Source organism: Manacus candei, unplaced genomic scaffold (assembly GCF_025592945.1).
Source record: "Manacus candei isolate 608988 ecotype Guabito, Panama unplaced genomic scaffold, ASM2559294v1 h1tg000047l, whole genome shotgun sequence".
Taxonomy (NCBI): Eukaryota; Metazoa; Chordata; class Aves; order Passeriformes; family Pipridae; genus Manacus; species Manacus candei.
Window position 1 is genome coordinate 266,539 of NW_026138095.1, and position 13,913 is coordinate 280,451.

Genomic DNA, 13,913 nt, shown 5'->3' on the forward strand with positions numbered 1-13,913 from the left:
CAGACCATTCTATTTTCAGCATTGGTCAGAAAGCACTTAACTTGAGAACTGCATTAGGATCATATTTACAGAGTAAAATAAATCCACTTGTAACATCAAATCATTTAACTTTCAATGAGACACTAACAAAATGTCTACAGAGGAGAGGCAGGTAGGAAAACTCAGTCATACAGACTGTTGTGTGCACAACAGAAAGATTTTGAAACATCTGGAACAGAACAGAAGGAGTTATACTGCCTGTCACTCAACCACGTGATTACAGGATAGCTGACTTCACAGGGCACAACTGTTATGCAAGTCCCACAAACAATTAACATGGACAGGAATTTGAAAAGTCTTCCTATAAGCAGCTTAAGAGCATGTTGATCACAACTGAATCCCAAAGTTACTCAAACTTCAAGTCTGGACTAGCCAGAGAGGGAAAAAGAACATATATTACCTTTGGGTAACGCTCCAACTTCTCCTTCAGCTGAGATTCCCTCAAAGACTTTGTCATTAGTGGAGCCTCTTCCAGGCGTTTCCTAGAGACATGGGAAGAAGACAAGTTGCCACTTCTGTAATTTTATGACGTATTTTTACTTTATTAAGATAGTATCCTTAAGGTCCAAGCAGGGCTGATGAGAACTGCTCAACTGTTCCACGCATCTCTCATAGCATTTTCCCCATCTCCTGTGGTTCTTATCCCAAAATCTCATATATGAAACTATCGAGCGTCAGCACCAATACCATATAAAATTACTTTTATTGTACAAGTTTGAAAATAAGTTCACCACAACAGCTGCCAGAAAAGATCTTAAGAAGAGGAGGGGAAAGTTTGTTTAGACTACTCAAGAAGAGATTAATCCAATAAAGCAGAGACTAAGGTTGGACATGATTATTCCAAGGAGGGAGAAAAGCTACTGAAGTTAAAAAAACAATACTGGCACAAGAAATTAATAAGTATTACTTAGCAACAGGGAAACAAAATAAAAATGAGAAGTTTCATTCAAGAAGATCCTTCAAGAACTGGCATGTAGACTGGTGTCTAAAAGAAATAGTGGGTGCAAAATAAAAGTCTACCTGCATTTAAGATGAAACTAACTTTAAGAAAATAATTACATATTTTCCCCTAAGTAAGGAAATCAGCTTAGACCCAACAGATCCCATGTTCAGCTTCAGTCCCTTCTCTTTGCACTTAATTCTGAATAACCAGTGAGTAACTTGCCTTTATTTTTATCGCTGGCTGTAAGGGGAAAAGGGATTACAAGCATCAGCACATTTGAAAATTAGGTCTTTTTTGAGGGGCCTGTATTCCAGTAACCCCCAACCAAATTGACTCTAAATTTGCACCACTAAATACTCCAGACCCACAAGCAGCAGAGCAATTTTCAGGTCAATCTATATACTCATGTGGATTTCAGTGGCCTGTGGGAAAAAATGTCAGCTCCAAGTAAAGAGTTCAACTCAGACCAGGTTACAGTGTAAAGAAGACTGCTCAAAGTCTTGGAGAATTATTGTAATGTTTAAAGGAATGCTATGACCCACTTTAAATACATTCCTGAAATTAATTTCTTTAAGGAACATACAGATGGCAAAATGCTGCTGTGACTGGAAGGCCAGTTTATCTTAATCTGAGTTTTTATCAAACTGGAGTTCAATAAAGTAAAACCATGAATATTTGAAAGCAAGCTACTTGAACAGTGAGATATGTAGTTAGTCAGCTTTCTATACTTCCTCTGTGTGTATGTTTCTGTTCCAAATATTTTCAGGTCTTGATTTGTGGCTAAGTCTGATTTTGCTTTATTTCTTTTTAGGTAATGTCTCAAAGTTGGTCTCCTGATGAGGTCTAATAAATGGTTAATTCTGTTACCTAAAATACAGGGTCTTTCTTACTGGCCAAAAATGCAACAAGCTCTGCTGGTCACTGTTACTCTGCTCAACAACAGGACACGGCACAATCTCCCTCACAACAGAAAGGGAACTTGCCTCTCACTCTGCAGCTGTGCCAAACGTTTCCGTACATCATCCACCGTGACTTCAAAGAATTCATCAGGAAGCTCTTCTGGGCCATCAGGAAGTTGTTCCAGCAGGTCTAAGTGACACACAAGGGGCTCTCGTTCTACAAGCTACAGAATAAAAATGAGCTTCAATTAGTTTAAAATGCACTGTTTTGCTTATCCTATAAGGTTCCTGAAAAAGAGTAACAGGACTGTATTTGCAAACTGAAATACAATCACTAGTGTGGAATTCCTGGCACTCAGATCAGACAGATAGAGAGGTTGTCAGTGTTGTCATTCTTTACAGCTGATACAGCTCTGGGCACAATCCCCCTCCCAACAGCAGCAGGGATCTCTATTGCCAGGTGAGTAGCTGGCTGCTCTCCACTGTCAGTACAGGAAACTCAGGGTAATAACCTCAGCAGTCACCTAAGGTGAGGAGAGAGAACTCCTTTTCAGGGAGTGCCTCTTCACCTACAATACAACGGTACTTTGTGGCCGAACCACACTTCTAGCAAGTTACAAGCACTCAGAAATGACTATCCCAAAACCCTACCTGACCTCTCTGCTCTACTCCAAACCTCTTTCAGTATGTAACCATTTCCTTGCCACTCTACAGGCAGCACACAACTTACACAGGTGCTATCCTTCATTCCACAGACTAGAGTGCCCTCGGAAGCTTTTTCATCCACCACGCACTCCTGGCTTGCATTGTGTCTTGTGTTCTCTTTGCTTCACATTCTCTTGCCACAGAGCCAGGGCCCACTCCTTTTCTCCTTACTCTAGAGAACAATCCTTTGCTTTGGTAAGATAGTTTTTGACCTGTTTGGCTCTCTGAACTAAACCACTGCACGGATCCACTGCACACCTTTCAAATTTTTATCCTGGTGTCTGCTGTGCAGAAAGGTCCCTTAAACAGTGAAAACTCCTTTCATTTTGCACTTACAAAGTACTTTGCACGGAGATCAGCCTTTGGTGCAGCCAGAGCACACCGATGAGAGGGGAGCAGTTCTCTGTAGGCATCAGCTGCAATAAAGGTACTTAATACTGGCAACTTTCCCTCCAGCCCAGAGGATCCATGCCGCACAGACACCCCTCTCCCCTGCCCAGCAGGGTACAGGCAGCCTGGCTGCCTGCTCCCCTGCCTCCAGAGCCTAGAGCTGGGTGTCACAATGGCAAACCTTCCAGCAAAACTATGGCTTGGCCTAGGACTGTGGCTGCAGTTATGAAAAAAACAAAATAAAAAAAAAAAAAAAAACAACACCAAGACCCACAACACCAAAAAAACCTAAATCAAAGCCCCAGCCACTTAGACCAAGGTGTCCTATTTGCCATCTCTGCAGGCAGCAGGACACTATGGATCCCTCTCCAGGAAAGGTTATGTGCTTGCTGCTCTCTCTTACGCCCAAAGCAGCAGCTGTGTCTGTGTGTGAATACAAACTATGACCAGAGTCAAGCACATAAGAGGCAGTTACACCTCCTGGCTCTCACACAAGTCAAGCTTTCTAAATTCCAAAACGGTTTAAAGGCACAAACATACAGAACAGCACACTGAAGGCTACAGGAGATGAAGGGAGGACACAGCCCGTGGCTGAAGAGGCCCGGAGGAACAAAAACTTTGGTAGTTAGTTCAGCATTTCTTCCCAGTCAGTTGTCAGCCTAACACGGCTGTAGGCTCTGTGAATGAACCCACTGCCCATTTCTTCTCCCCTCATTCCCTCATACACTCTTTCCAATCCTAATTAACACTCCTCCCTCCATCCAGTCTCCCTTCCCCCAGGCCCCTTGGGAACAGGAGTCTTCTCAATTGTCAAAAGCACAACACAAATTACAAGGCAATGTTCACTCTACTTGTGGGCACTAAAGGGTAATTTGAGAAATTAAAAGAGCGAGGTTGTGTGGGTGGGACCCTTGGCTACTTTTAGAAAGTTGAGCAGGGTCAGCCCTAACCAGCGGGTGAAGGAGCCTGATTGCAGCTTTCCCGGGGCCCAGGGAGGGGGAGGTGCCCAGTGCTGCAGAAGGGACCCCAAGCGCCCAGGACCACCCTCTAGGAAGGAGCCTTGCTGTCCCATGATCCAGTGAGGGCACATCTACATCAGAGGCCAGAGAATTAATCGGGCCTCCCCAATAACCAGGTATACTTTAATCTCCTTAAACAGGTTCAAGTTTCATTTCATTCTAAACACCTCCTGAAACTGGACTTCTTCCCAAAAAAACCCCAAACTCAAAAGACTGAAGAGACATATCCTATGGTACGTTGTGAAGGGTGCTAGGATATGATGGAGAGAACTCCCAAAATCTCCATTAACAAATCCTAAAGTTACTGTTTAGTAATGGCTCTAACAAGCACTTTAGCAAATCCCAACAGCAGCAGGTTTCCACAGGGAAAAGGCCAACCCTTGTTCAAACCATGGTGACAGCTAAAGACTGCCACCAAGGCACAGAGAATGATGACATGGCAGAGGGCAGACATATTCCAGTCCTAAGTGTTCACTCCTCTGCCTTGCTGTGGGCTCCAAAAGTCCTGAAGTGCAGACGGAATCCAAAAACTAACTTCCCACAAACGATTACAAAAGAGGCTCCACGAACACCAAGCCACTTCCCAGCCCACTGCAAAGCCAATGTTTTCTGCAACTGTAACAAAAGGTGAGCATTTCCAGTAACAATAAATGGCCACCACATGGATGTTCTACCTTCCATTATGTAACCTGGAAGAAAGCAAGCTGTGCACTTTGCTGTTCTATTTCTGTCAAAGATCTCTTCCAAGAGCCAAAGATGCTGCATTAAGGTTTGGCAACTTCCTTCTTCAAAGTCTATACTTCTACCAAAGCTGAGATGTCAGGTCCTTTCCAGTGAGGCTGAAGCCACACGTTCACAGCAGTGTCTATGTAAGTGCAGTCTACATGACAAAACCAGGTGTTAGGAAGAATGCAATTCACTGTAGTCACCACTCTGGACCCAAGGAAGCAGGTAAGCTGAGGAAAACTTTTATTTCATTTTGGGTGAAGTAGTGGCTATAGTGCTTTCCACAGCAGCAAGCTCTCCCCAGTGACCCACTTCCTCCCCACCACCTCTGGGAGCCCTAATCTCGTGGGGAATCTGGTGTAAAGTTACTTTCTAATAATTAACGTTCTGACATCAAAGTCAGCACGCAGCTGTCTGTAAACCATCTTTAGCCCAAGAAACGAAGGGACGCCGGCACAGATTTTATCCAGCCTCTCTCTTCAGCTTCAAAAACCACACACAGGCAAGCATTAATGGGAAGATTCCTTTATAAAAATGGACCTTTGATGTTTAAAAATAATTTGTTTTGTTTTGGGTTTTTTCCTCAGGACTGAAAAGGGACAAAAAGCAGATGCCATGTGGCTTGCCCTGCTTGGCTGTTGCCGCTGAGAGTAAGGAGAGCAGAGGATGGTAGGAATGGAGGAGGGAACAAAATGTAATCAATCAGCAGCAAAAGCACCAGAGATCAAAGGGCTTGAAAGCAGCCGTCAAAATCACATGCTGTTTAACACAAGGACAGAACCCCCCCAACAGAATCTGCAGCTGCTCCCAAAGCTGTTTTCAGACTGGAAGGGCGGCTGGCTCCAGAAGTGCCTCCGAGTGGTTTGAACTGGACTACGATTCTGAGAAAGATACCAGTTCATCAGAGTCCTTCAACCACCAGCACTCAGCCCGTGCCCAACACCACAGCTCCACGTCAGGCTGTGAAGTCAGTGAAATGATGGAGGGAGTTCTGCCCCTCCAGCCAGCGTGCAGAGAAGCATGGGCAACAAGACTGGTGAAGGATACCACCACAAACCCTGACACTGCTCCCTCCCCTCCCAGACACAACGGAAACTCCTCCTTTACAAATCGCTCATAGGTGAGAGTGCAACTGAAACAAGCAACACGTGAGACTGGACAAGTCACCCAGCCCACTGTTTAGTTTTCCAAGCTCAGGGTCTATTCTAAAATGTGAAATAACACTGCTTAGACGGACCCAAACATGTTTCTAATATACCGAAATATTCACCACTGGGTTGGCAAGGCCTCTTTCTGTTACTTGTGCAATTCGTAACTGCTCCAGAGTCCTTCCAGGGTCTGGTTTCTGTTCCTAAACAATTCAGAACTCATCAAGAATGAACTGCAACCACAAAGAAGTCAACCAAGGTAGAGTCTCTACATCAACAAGAAAACATCCACAGTCTTGCTAAATTCCTCCTGGACTGACCTCCCTTTGAAGCTCCCCATGCATCCTTTATTTCTATTTATAGTTTTTCACTATTCGATCCTGGCTGGATCAGAACCAGAGAAGAATTCAAACCTCTAACTCTACAGGGTACCAAAGAGGCAGAAACAAGGAAGGGGATCTCTGAAGACGAAAGCAGCTACAGGAACGATGTGTGCAGTGAAGGAGCAAGGAAAGAACTGGTCACTGAGAATCCAGAATGTGAAACTCATAGTGCACAATAATGAGGAGTAAGTTATTAACTGAATGACTCCTGTGCTTAATTTTAAGCTGCTTTCCAGACATACCCAACCTTGCTGAAGGCATTCAATTCCATACAGCTGCCCTACAGAAAGCACACCTCACATCATTCCCAGGTCACCCTGGGATGGCATCACAGCACTCTTCAGCCATCAGTTCTGGTATCTCTACATGGGCTCAAGCATTTTCAGTTTTCACAAACACAGTTTTACTTCAGAGACATCAACAACAGAGACACGTGCAATTCGTCTTTCTAGGAAAGGGGTTAAAGAGAGGTAGACTTAACATTTAAGAAGCAGGATATTTTAGATCAAGACAGAAAACAATTCTATAAGCAAGCAGAAATACAGAAGGAAAAGGATGGAAGGTTTCTGCTTCATCTGCAATATTAAGAAAATTAAATCGAAGACCAAACTCTGCTCATCTTTAGCAAAACTACACATCAGATTTGAAGAGACAAACAAGTACCTAGGGCTCAGGCGACAAAGTGGGCGTTGGTTCATGAAATCTGCATGAAATTCGAGGCACAGAGGTGTAGGCTCTCCTGGACTGTGATTTAACGCAGCTGTGTTGTTTCTATTTGAACCACTCATCAAGGACACCTAAAGGTTTAAAGTTTTGCTTGCCTCTGGACAGCAAATTCTTAAGCTCACATCCTTCCTATTTCCTACTTCCTTACTGAACTCAGGCAGAACTGTATGTCACCAAGGTACCTAACCCTATGACATGGGGAAAAAAGGCTTAAATCTGGAAACATCTTTTTCCTCATGGGAGCTCAGCCTCAGGCAAGGCAGGATAAAGAAAAGCCCTCATTGCCCAAACTGCAAACACGTATTCCCTTACCTGTTCTCGCTCCTTTTGAAATTCTTGGCTGTTCTTAGACTTCTTTGGCTTAGAAGGGCCTCCAGGGCTGGAAAAAGTTGTTGGCATCTTTGAAGATGGCATATCTAACCCAAAGGATGGTGTAGCTACAGAAGAATCCCCCAGACGCTCTCCATCTCCAAAAAAAGGAACAAATGGGGTATGTTCGGGCTCTGAGGAAGGCCACAGTTCCTCCAAGTTAGCATGAGTTTCTTTAGTCGAGTCTTGCTTGTGTGTGCTGCTGTTTAAAGACATGGCCACATCCCTGTGGTCCAAGTCCTTTGGGAATGTGGTTGCTTGAGGTAGGAGCGCATCCTCTGCTCCCTCCATAGAGCGTGGCCTCACTGTTGGCTCATTACAAGGCACCATGGCGCCCACAGCTTCCTCCTGACCAGATGAACTGCGTTTCTTCATGACAACTCTTTAAGAAGACACCAACAGGAATAAAAATAAAATCACAATTCTAAGAGTATTGCCCTCCCCATTCTCAATGTGACCGTGACACAAAGGCAACAGCTGATTCAAATGCACCCCTGATTTAACAATTTGCTTCTTCCAGACACTCACAGAGCACAACCTCCAGTTGCTGTGAAGGGAGGGGTAGGGGACCAGGGGGTTGTGCAACAAAACAGAACAGGAACCTGCTCCACCAGAAGAAAACTGTCTTCCAGGGGAAAACAGCAGTCAGTTGTAAAGCACAGCTTCTAATCACTCCTGCCTTCTGTAAATACTGCAAGGAGCTGGCCAGGAGATCATAGAAAGGTTGCCCCTGTCCCCACCTCACCCTCCAACAGACAGAAGGAACTGCAGGGGCTGGGAGTTCAGTGCCTGAGATCCAGAGCAGGGAAGAATGAAGTGGTAGCTGATTGCCCTCTCAGAAAGACTTTTAACTTTGAATTGTCTGTTCCAATCACAGAAGAAAAAAAAAAAAGAAGAAAAAAAAAAAAAAAAGAAAAGAAACAAACAAGCTCTTTTAATCTGCACATGACTAGTCAGTGCCAGCATCTGCAGCTGTGGGAAGCACATCTGGGCAGCAGTTTGAGATAAACAGGCAAATGCAATAATTACTGAATGCCACAATGTTTGTAGTTTTCAAATTTTTTTGCCCCTTTTTTTGGTATTTGAAACAAAATAAATTCACCACCAGAGTGGAAAGGAAAAATAACGAGGCCAAACTTTGTTCCTCCCAACCTGACAATGGCACTGCCTCCAGTCAGGCCAAGTGACTTCAGTGTTGTCTTCTCCAGGGCATCTTTTCCTGATATCTGCAACAAAACCAAAGGAGAGTAATTATGGCCACTGCTTGCCCAGGAGAGCACATATAGTGCTCTTTCTAGAAAGAAGCCTGTATCAAAAGAAGCACCACACAGCACCAGAAACAGATCAAAACTCATTCTTTCTACAGTTCTAAATCAGACCTGAATCTGTATTCACCTATACTGTTTTACCACATTCACAGCTTATTAAGTGATCTCAAGGGAAGATGACCTACGTGTATTTTTGTCCCATACACACACTCAAATGGGATCAAACTGCAGCAAAGCATTACTTTTACGGCAGAAGTTAAACGACAGGCAGCACCTCAGAGCTGCAGGACAGCCGCCTTCCTTACATACACCTCTCATCTGCCTGCAATGACCTGTTCCAGAATAAAGACAATCTGTCCACAGAGGTCAGTGGGAAGTGAAGGGGACAGCCAGGGAGAGCAAATTCCATAATACGCACATACAAAATATTAAACAAAACTTTAATAGCAGAAGATCAAAACACAGAGAAAAGCAAATATTTATTAAAATGAAACCACTGTTTTGACTCAAGCTTTAAAAGAAGTTGGAAAGAAAAACACAAACAGGTCATTGAGCTCATTTTATGGGCTCAGAGATCTCAACGTCCCAGGGTTCTGTTCCAAGAGAGCTTTTTTCCACACAGACACGTCATGCTTTGAAAAGACCAACATTTTTCTACTTCCTCTCTCAAGAAAGTTCAAAAGAAACACTTTCCAGGTTGGAAAGTAGAGCTAAGTTTTTTCTTATTTTTTAGGGTTGACAGTTGAGAGGCCTTTGCTGCCTTACCTCATCTCGCATGTAAATACAGACTGGAGAGAATTCACCATGCTGTTCCATCAACTCCCTGCAAGAAAGAGCAAAACACTGCAGCATCTGCACAACAGCCCACCCCCTCCAAAACCAGTGCAGAGTAACGGTACAAAGTGAAATCAGCTGGCAATACTCTCCTCCATTTTCCTCCAGCAATAACCATTACATAGTTCACGGGATCTCTCTTAGACATTAGGTAAAGAATTTGCTCCAATGCATTCACTTTTCCTTAAACATGGTCTAAAAGTTTAATAACAAAGCAGAAATAATTAAAGTTAATTCATAAATTAATTGATCTTACTAGATAAATTTGAGCTCGTCATTCTTCGTGTGCCTCAGTACCCAATCTGGACATGACTTAATTACACTTGCTCTTTTTAATCCCTTATCTAAGCTAAAGACTTCTTTACTGTTTACAGTCACTGAACTTTCCCTGGGGAGAGGTCCATTTCTTTCCACATATGCACAGCAACAAATAGAATTAAATACTGCTCGAAAGCAAATAAACTGTGGACAAAGAATTTGCCTGTCTTAGTGTCAGTTTAAAAAAGAAAAAAGAAAGTAAACAAACAAACAAAAAAAGGAACAGCAGAAACTTCCAGATTCTGGAGACCATGGAGAAAATAGGCAAAGGAAAGGCTGTCACTCTAGACAAAGTGAAAATCAACCCATATTTAAGCATTTCAGAGACACAGGACACATATTAGCAATTATGCAAACTTCTGACACGCCATCTGCAGAGGAAAACATAAGTGAAGATCATCATCAAAACAGGGAAAAACCAGTAAGATGCTACTCTTTCCATTTTCCTCTAGATAACAATTCTGAGGCATTCCAGTAAAAGAGAAGCTTTATTGCATATTCACATGATCAAACACAGAAGATGGACAGGGAAAAGACAATCACTGCCTTTCATAGCAAGTCTCAGTTCTCACCTAGCCAAGATGATGTGATTTCAAAAGGAAGAAAATAAGGATTGGCACTTGCAGCAAGAAATCCTCAGATGTCAGTAGAAATGTAAAAAGAGCCTTAAAGAATTAACCAGTACATTATGCTGAAGCACTGAAATCAGTGAGAGCATTAGATCCAACACCAGAAGAAACTCTCTTTCATCTTGGTCTCCACTCCAGCAAAGCGAAACTCAAACTGAAATCAGCTGAGAACATGGTAAATCATGACATTAAGGAGAATAGTTTGCTTCTCACTCCAAGCATACCAATGGTAAAAGGTGACTAGGAAAACACTGTCCACTTTGAGACAGTGGTGGTTTGGAAAGAGACTTGGCTGAATTCTCGAAAGCATTTTTTTCAGAAGCTTCAGATTCAGACATTTCAACCTAGCTCAGCCTGGGTAACTACAAAAGGTGAGAATGTTGCCCCAGGATATTCCCCATCAACACAATGAGAACTGATGAGGTTTATCCTTCTCCTTACACCCCAGCAGCTCTTGTTAGCAGATTCTGTCCCAAGCTCCCTGCCCTTGCAGTTACACCAGGATATCCCCTGGTAAGGAGCAGTATGTACCATCTGCACTGCAACAGCTGGTTTATCATCAAACGTAAAACACCGGCAATTCTTCCTCATGGTAAACTTCGCTTGGTCTTACTGATCTCTGCACTCCAGTCTCAGGGAGGGAATGGCTTTCCACTCACCCCACCAGGAAACCACCACCCATCACCTGTGACTCGAAGAGAAACCACCTCTCTGCAAAGCAGCTGAGGAAATCCCCTTGGCAGCCCAGGAACACGACACATCCTTGCTCAGCTCCTGAGGCCTCTGGAGCCAGTTCCTGAGCTCAGGTTGCCATTTTATGCTCGACTACACCAGCGTTTGTTACTGAACACCTGAGGAGCTCTGCAAATGACTGACAGGGTTATGTGAACACTTCCACTTAGCTGCCTCTTCAGCCACCAGATTCTAATCTCTGCAGTGAACTTCACAAGAAAAAACAAAACCTGCAGGACCCTAGCAGCCTTAAGAAGAATCCAGTATTTTTCACTGAAAATTAGATGTTTTGAAAAGATATTTCTACTTCAAGCATTACTCTGCATTGTTTATAATTTCCCAGTAGGAGTAATAGCCGCACCTTCTCCTAAATATATCCACAAAACATTGATCAACTTGGCATTCAAATGTCAAAAACTGAAGTAGGAACTCAGACTGCTTTTATCTAGTGCATCACTTACACCTATACTTGTACCTTCAGGGTATAGTCTCTGTCTTGTGGTTAAATTTGTGAGCGTTGTTCCTGGGGGCTGGGACAGGGAATAACTGTATGAACACGATATCAGTGATCAAGGCTAGCTTCATTCTGACTTTTCCCAGACAAGAGTTTAATTAACAGAATTCCACTACTTAAAACATTCTGCCTTCAGCATCATGCAGTTTAAACATGTATTTTGAGATGCAGTATTACCAGACACAAAGTTATCTCAAGGATTTATGTAGAAAAAGGATCCCTAAGAACAGTTAAAATCCAAGCAGTCAATGAAGTGTCTAGTTCTGAAGTGACTGTACATTCCATGGTCTCTGCTGCGGCCACACTGACTGCTGCTGTTAGAAAGGCTTCTGCTTCATAGCTGGGAACTCCATAAACAGGCATGCAATAAACCCAATCATTACGGAAAGACCACCTCAGGACAGGGATAACATTTTCTGTTCAGGTAACAAGGAAATAACCCTTCCCACTTCAGCAACCTGCTTGCCCAGCAGAAGACCAGAGTCTGCATACCCAAACACATCTTACTGCTCTAGATGCAGTGGTTCTAAGAACCTTAAGTATCACCCTAATGTTCACAGTTACTTAACAACAACTTCCTCAATATTATATCACTTAGTCTTTCTGTTATGTCCAAAATACTTCACAAAGGAGCTGATTAAAAGAATACATATATACAATCAATGTCTTACACCATACTGTAACACAAATCTATTTAGCCCAGCACAAAGTGACAAAAGAAACTGAATGGGGAAGGAGTCAACCAGCCTACGGAGCAGAAAATGAAGGGAAGTAGCCATTAAATTCCATGAAAATTCATCAAGGACATTTACACTTAGACTCAAAACTCAGCTGCAATGACATGTAAGTGAAACAGCTGCAACCAGAAGTCACTCAGGACCGAAAGAACCACTGCAAAACTATGATACTGAACCCTTGAGTAATTCTCAAAGAGCAAGAGAAGATCAAAGACTTCCAGATGGAGGATGTGGGGGAGCAAACCTGTTAAGCACAGGCCAGAACTAAGACTTCTGTTTGGTTTAATTGTAGCAGTCTATACGCCATTTTGATCAAAAGCTTAAAACTTAAAAGCTTGCAACGCCACAGCGGTATGGGACAAGGTGAGTCACAAAGAAACCCAGAGGTAGCAAATCCAAACTGAGCAACCTGTAAAACCAGTCCTGAGGGTCAGATCTAGTTTAGGAAAGTCAGGGGCTGAGAACTACTTCCAGACCAGCTGCAACACATCCCAAAGAGTTTATAGTCCCAAGGCACCAGTCTTTCAGAACAGTTCTCCCAGCCACAACAAATCCTATTGTGCAGAAGGAGACAGACACACCAGTGCATCCAAACTACTATATTCAAGCTTCAGACTATGAAATACAGTTAACTCTCCAACTCAAGGTGAACAACCAAACCAACATCAGAATAGTCTGCCTCCATTTGTAGTTCCACAATTAGTTATTCTCTGTCAGGGACAGAAAGCCCTATACAATGCTCTGCAGGAATCAAGAGATTAAGTTTCTCATACAAAGGAGCATAATATTGTGATTCAAGACTCAGACTCCAACCTCCCTCTCTCCTCTGGCAGCAGTACCCGAGTAAGTTCCCAAGGCCAATGCCTGACGATGAAAGGCAGAAAAAAACTTGTCTTTATTAGAAAATTGGAACAAAAGATCACCAAAGAGACTGGCCTTTAGCACACCATAGCAAGCTACTGTGCTCAGATTTCTCCAGACAATCCAGGAGAGATACTCATCTCTACCTCAATTCCAATGGGTTTTGCTTCCAATTAGGATCAGCTGTATTCCTACAGGAATCCTCAATAACAGTGCACAAAAGATAAAGGGTTGCTGAAACACAGAGAAACAGTACAGAATCACAGAAATGGCAGACAGAACAGCCCAGAGGAAAAAAAGCTTGAACCTCAAGCTGCCTATCAGGAAAGGTGCATGATCACCATTCAGGAGAAAAGAACCTGAGGCACAATGGAATGTGCCCTCACCAAAGACCCATAGGAGAGCAAGCCAGTTTGACTTACAGAATCTAGTTTCATTCACTTTTCCAAAAACTGCTTTCCACTTCAATCCAAGCAACTCTTTGAGTCATCTTCTAAAAATGTATGGAAAATATCTAAACCTACTGAATGACACCACAGAATTAGTGAAGAGTCACAATTACTATCAAAGATGTCTCTGAGTGTCCAGAGTGCAATCACTCCCACGTACAAGAGCCCACAAAGCTGCTGAAGCTGCCAGGCAGGCAAGAGTGGGAGACAGAAAGGCAGCAGCT

At 43.2% G+C, this 13,913-nt stretch overlaps 1 protein-coding gene across 3 annotated transcripts in view; it reads right to left on the bottom strand.

Annotated features, from left to right (window-relative positions):
- ASPSCR1 (ASPSCR1 tether for SLC2A4, UBX domain containing) overlaps positions 1-13,913 on the bottom strand; it is a 43,306-nt gene that overhangs the window by 15,932 nt on the left and 13,461 nt on the right. For all 3 annotated transcript variants that reach the window (XM_051797768.1, XM_051797766.1, XM_051797767.1), the window contains 5 exons: positions 9,381-9,438; positions 8,500-8,573; positions 7,291-7,729; positions 1,966-2,105; positions 440-521 (listed from right to left, as the gene is read on the bottom strand). In XM_051797768.1, the coding sequence (XP_051653728.1) occupies positions 440-521; positions 1,966-2,105; positions 7,291-7,729; positions 8,500-8,573; positions 9,381-9,438 (793 nt within the window). The remainder of the gene's footprint in view (positions 1-439; positions 522-1,965; positions 2,106-7,290; positions 7,730-8,499; positions 8,574-9,380; positions 9,439-13,913) is intronic.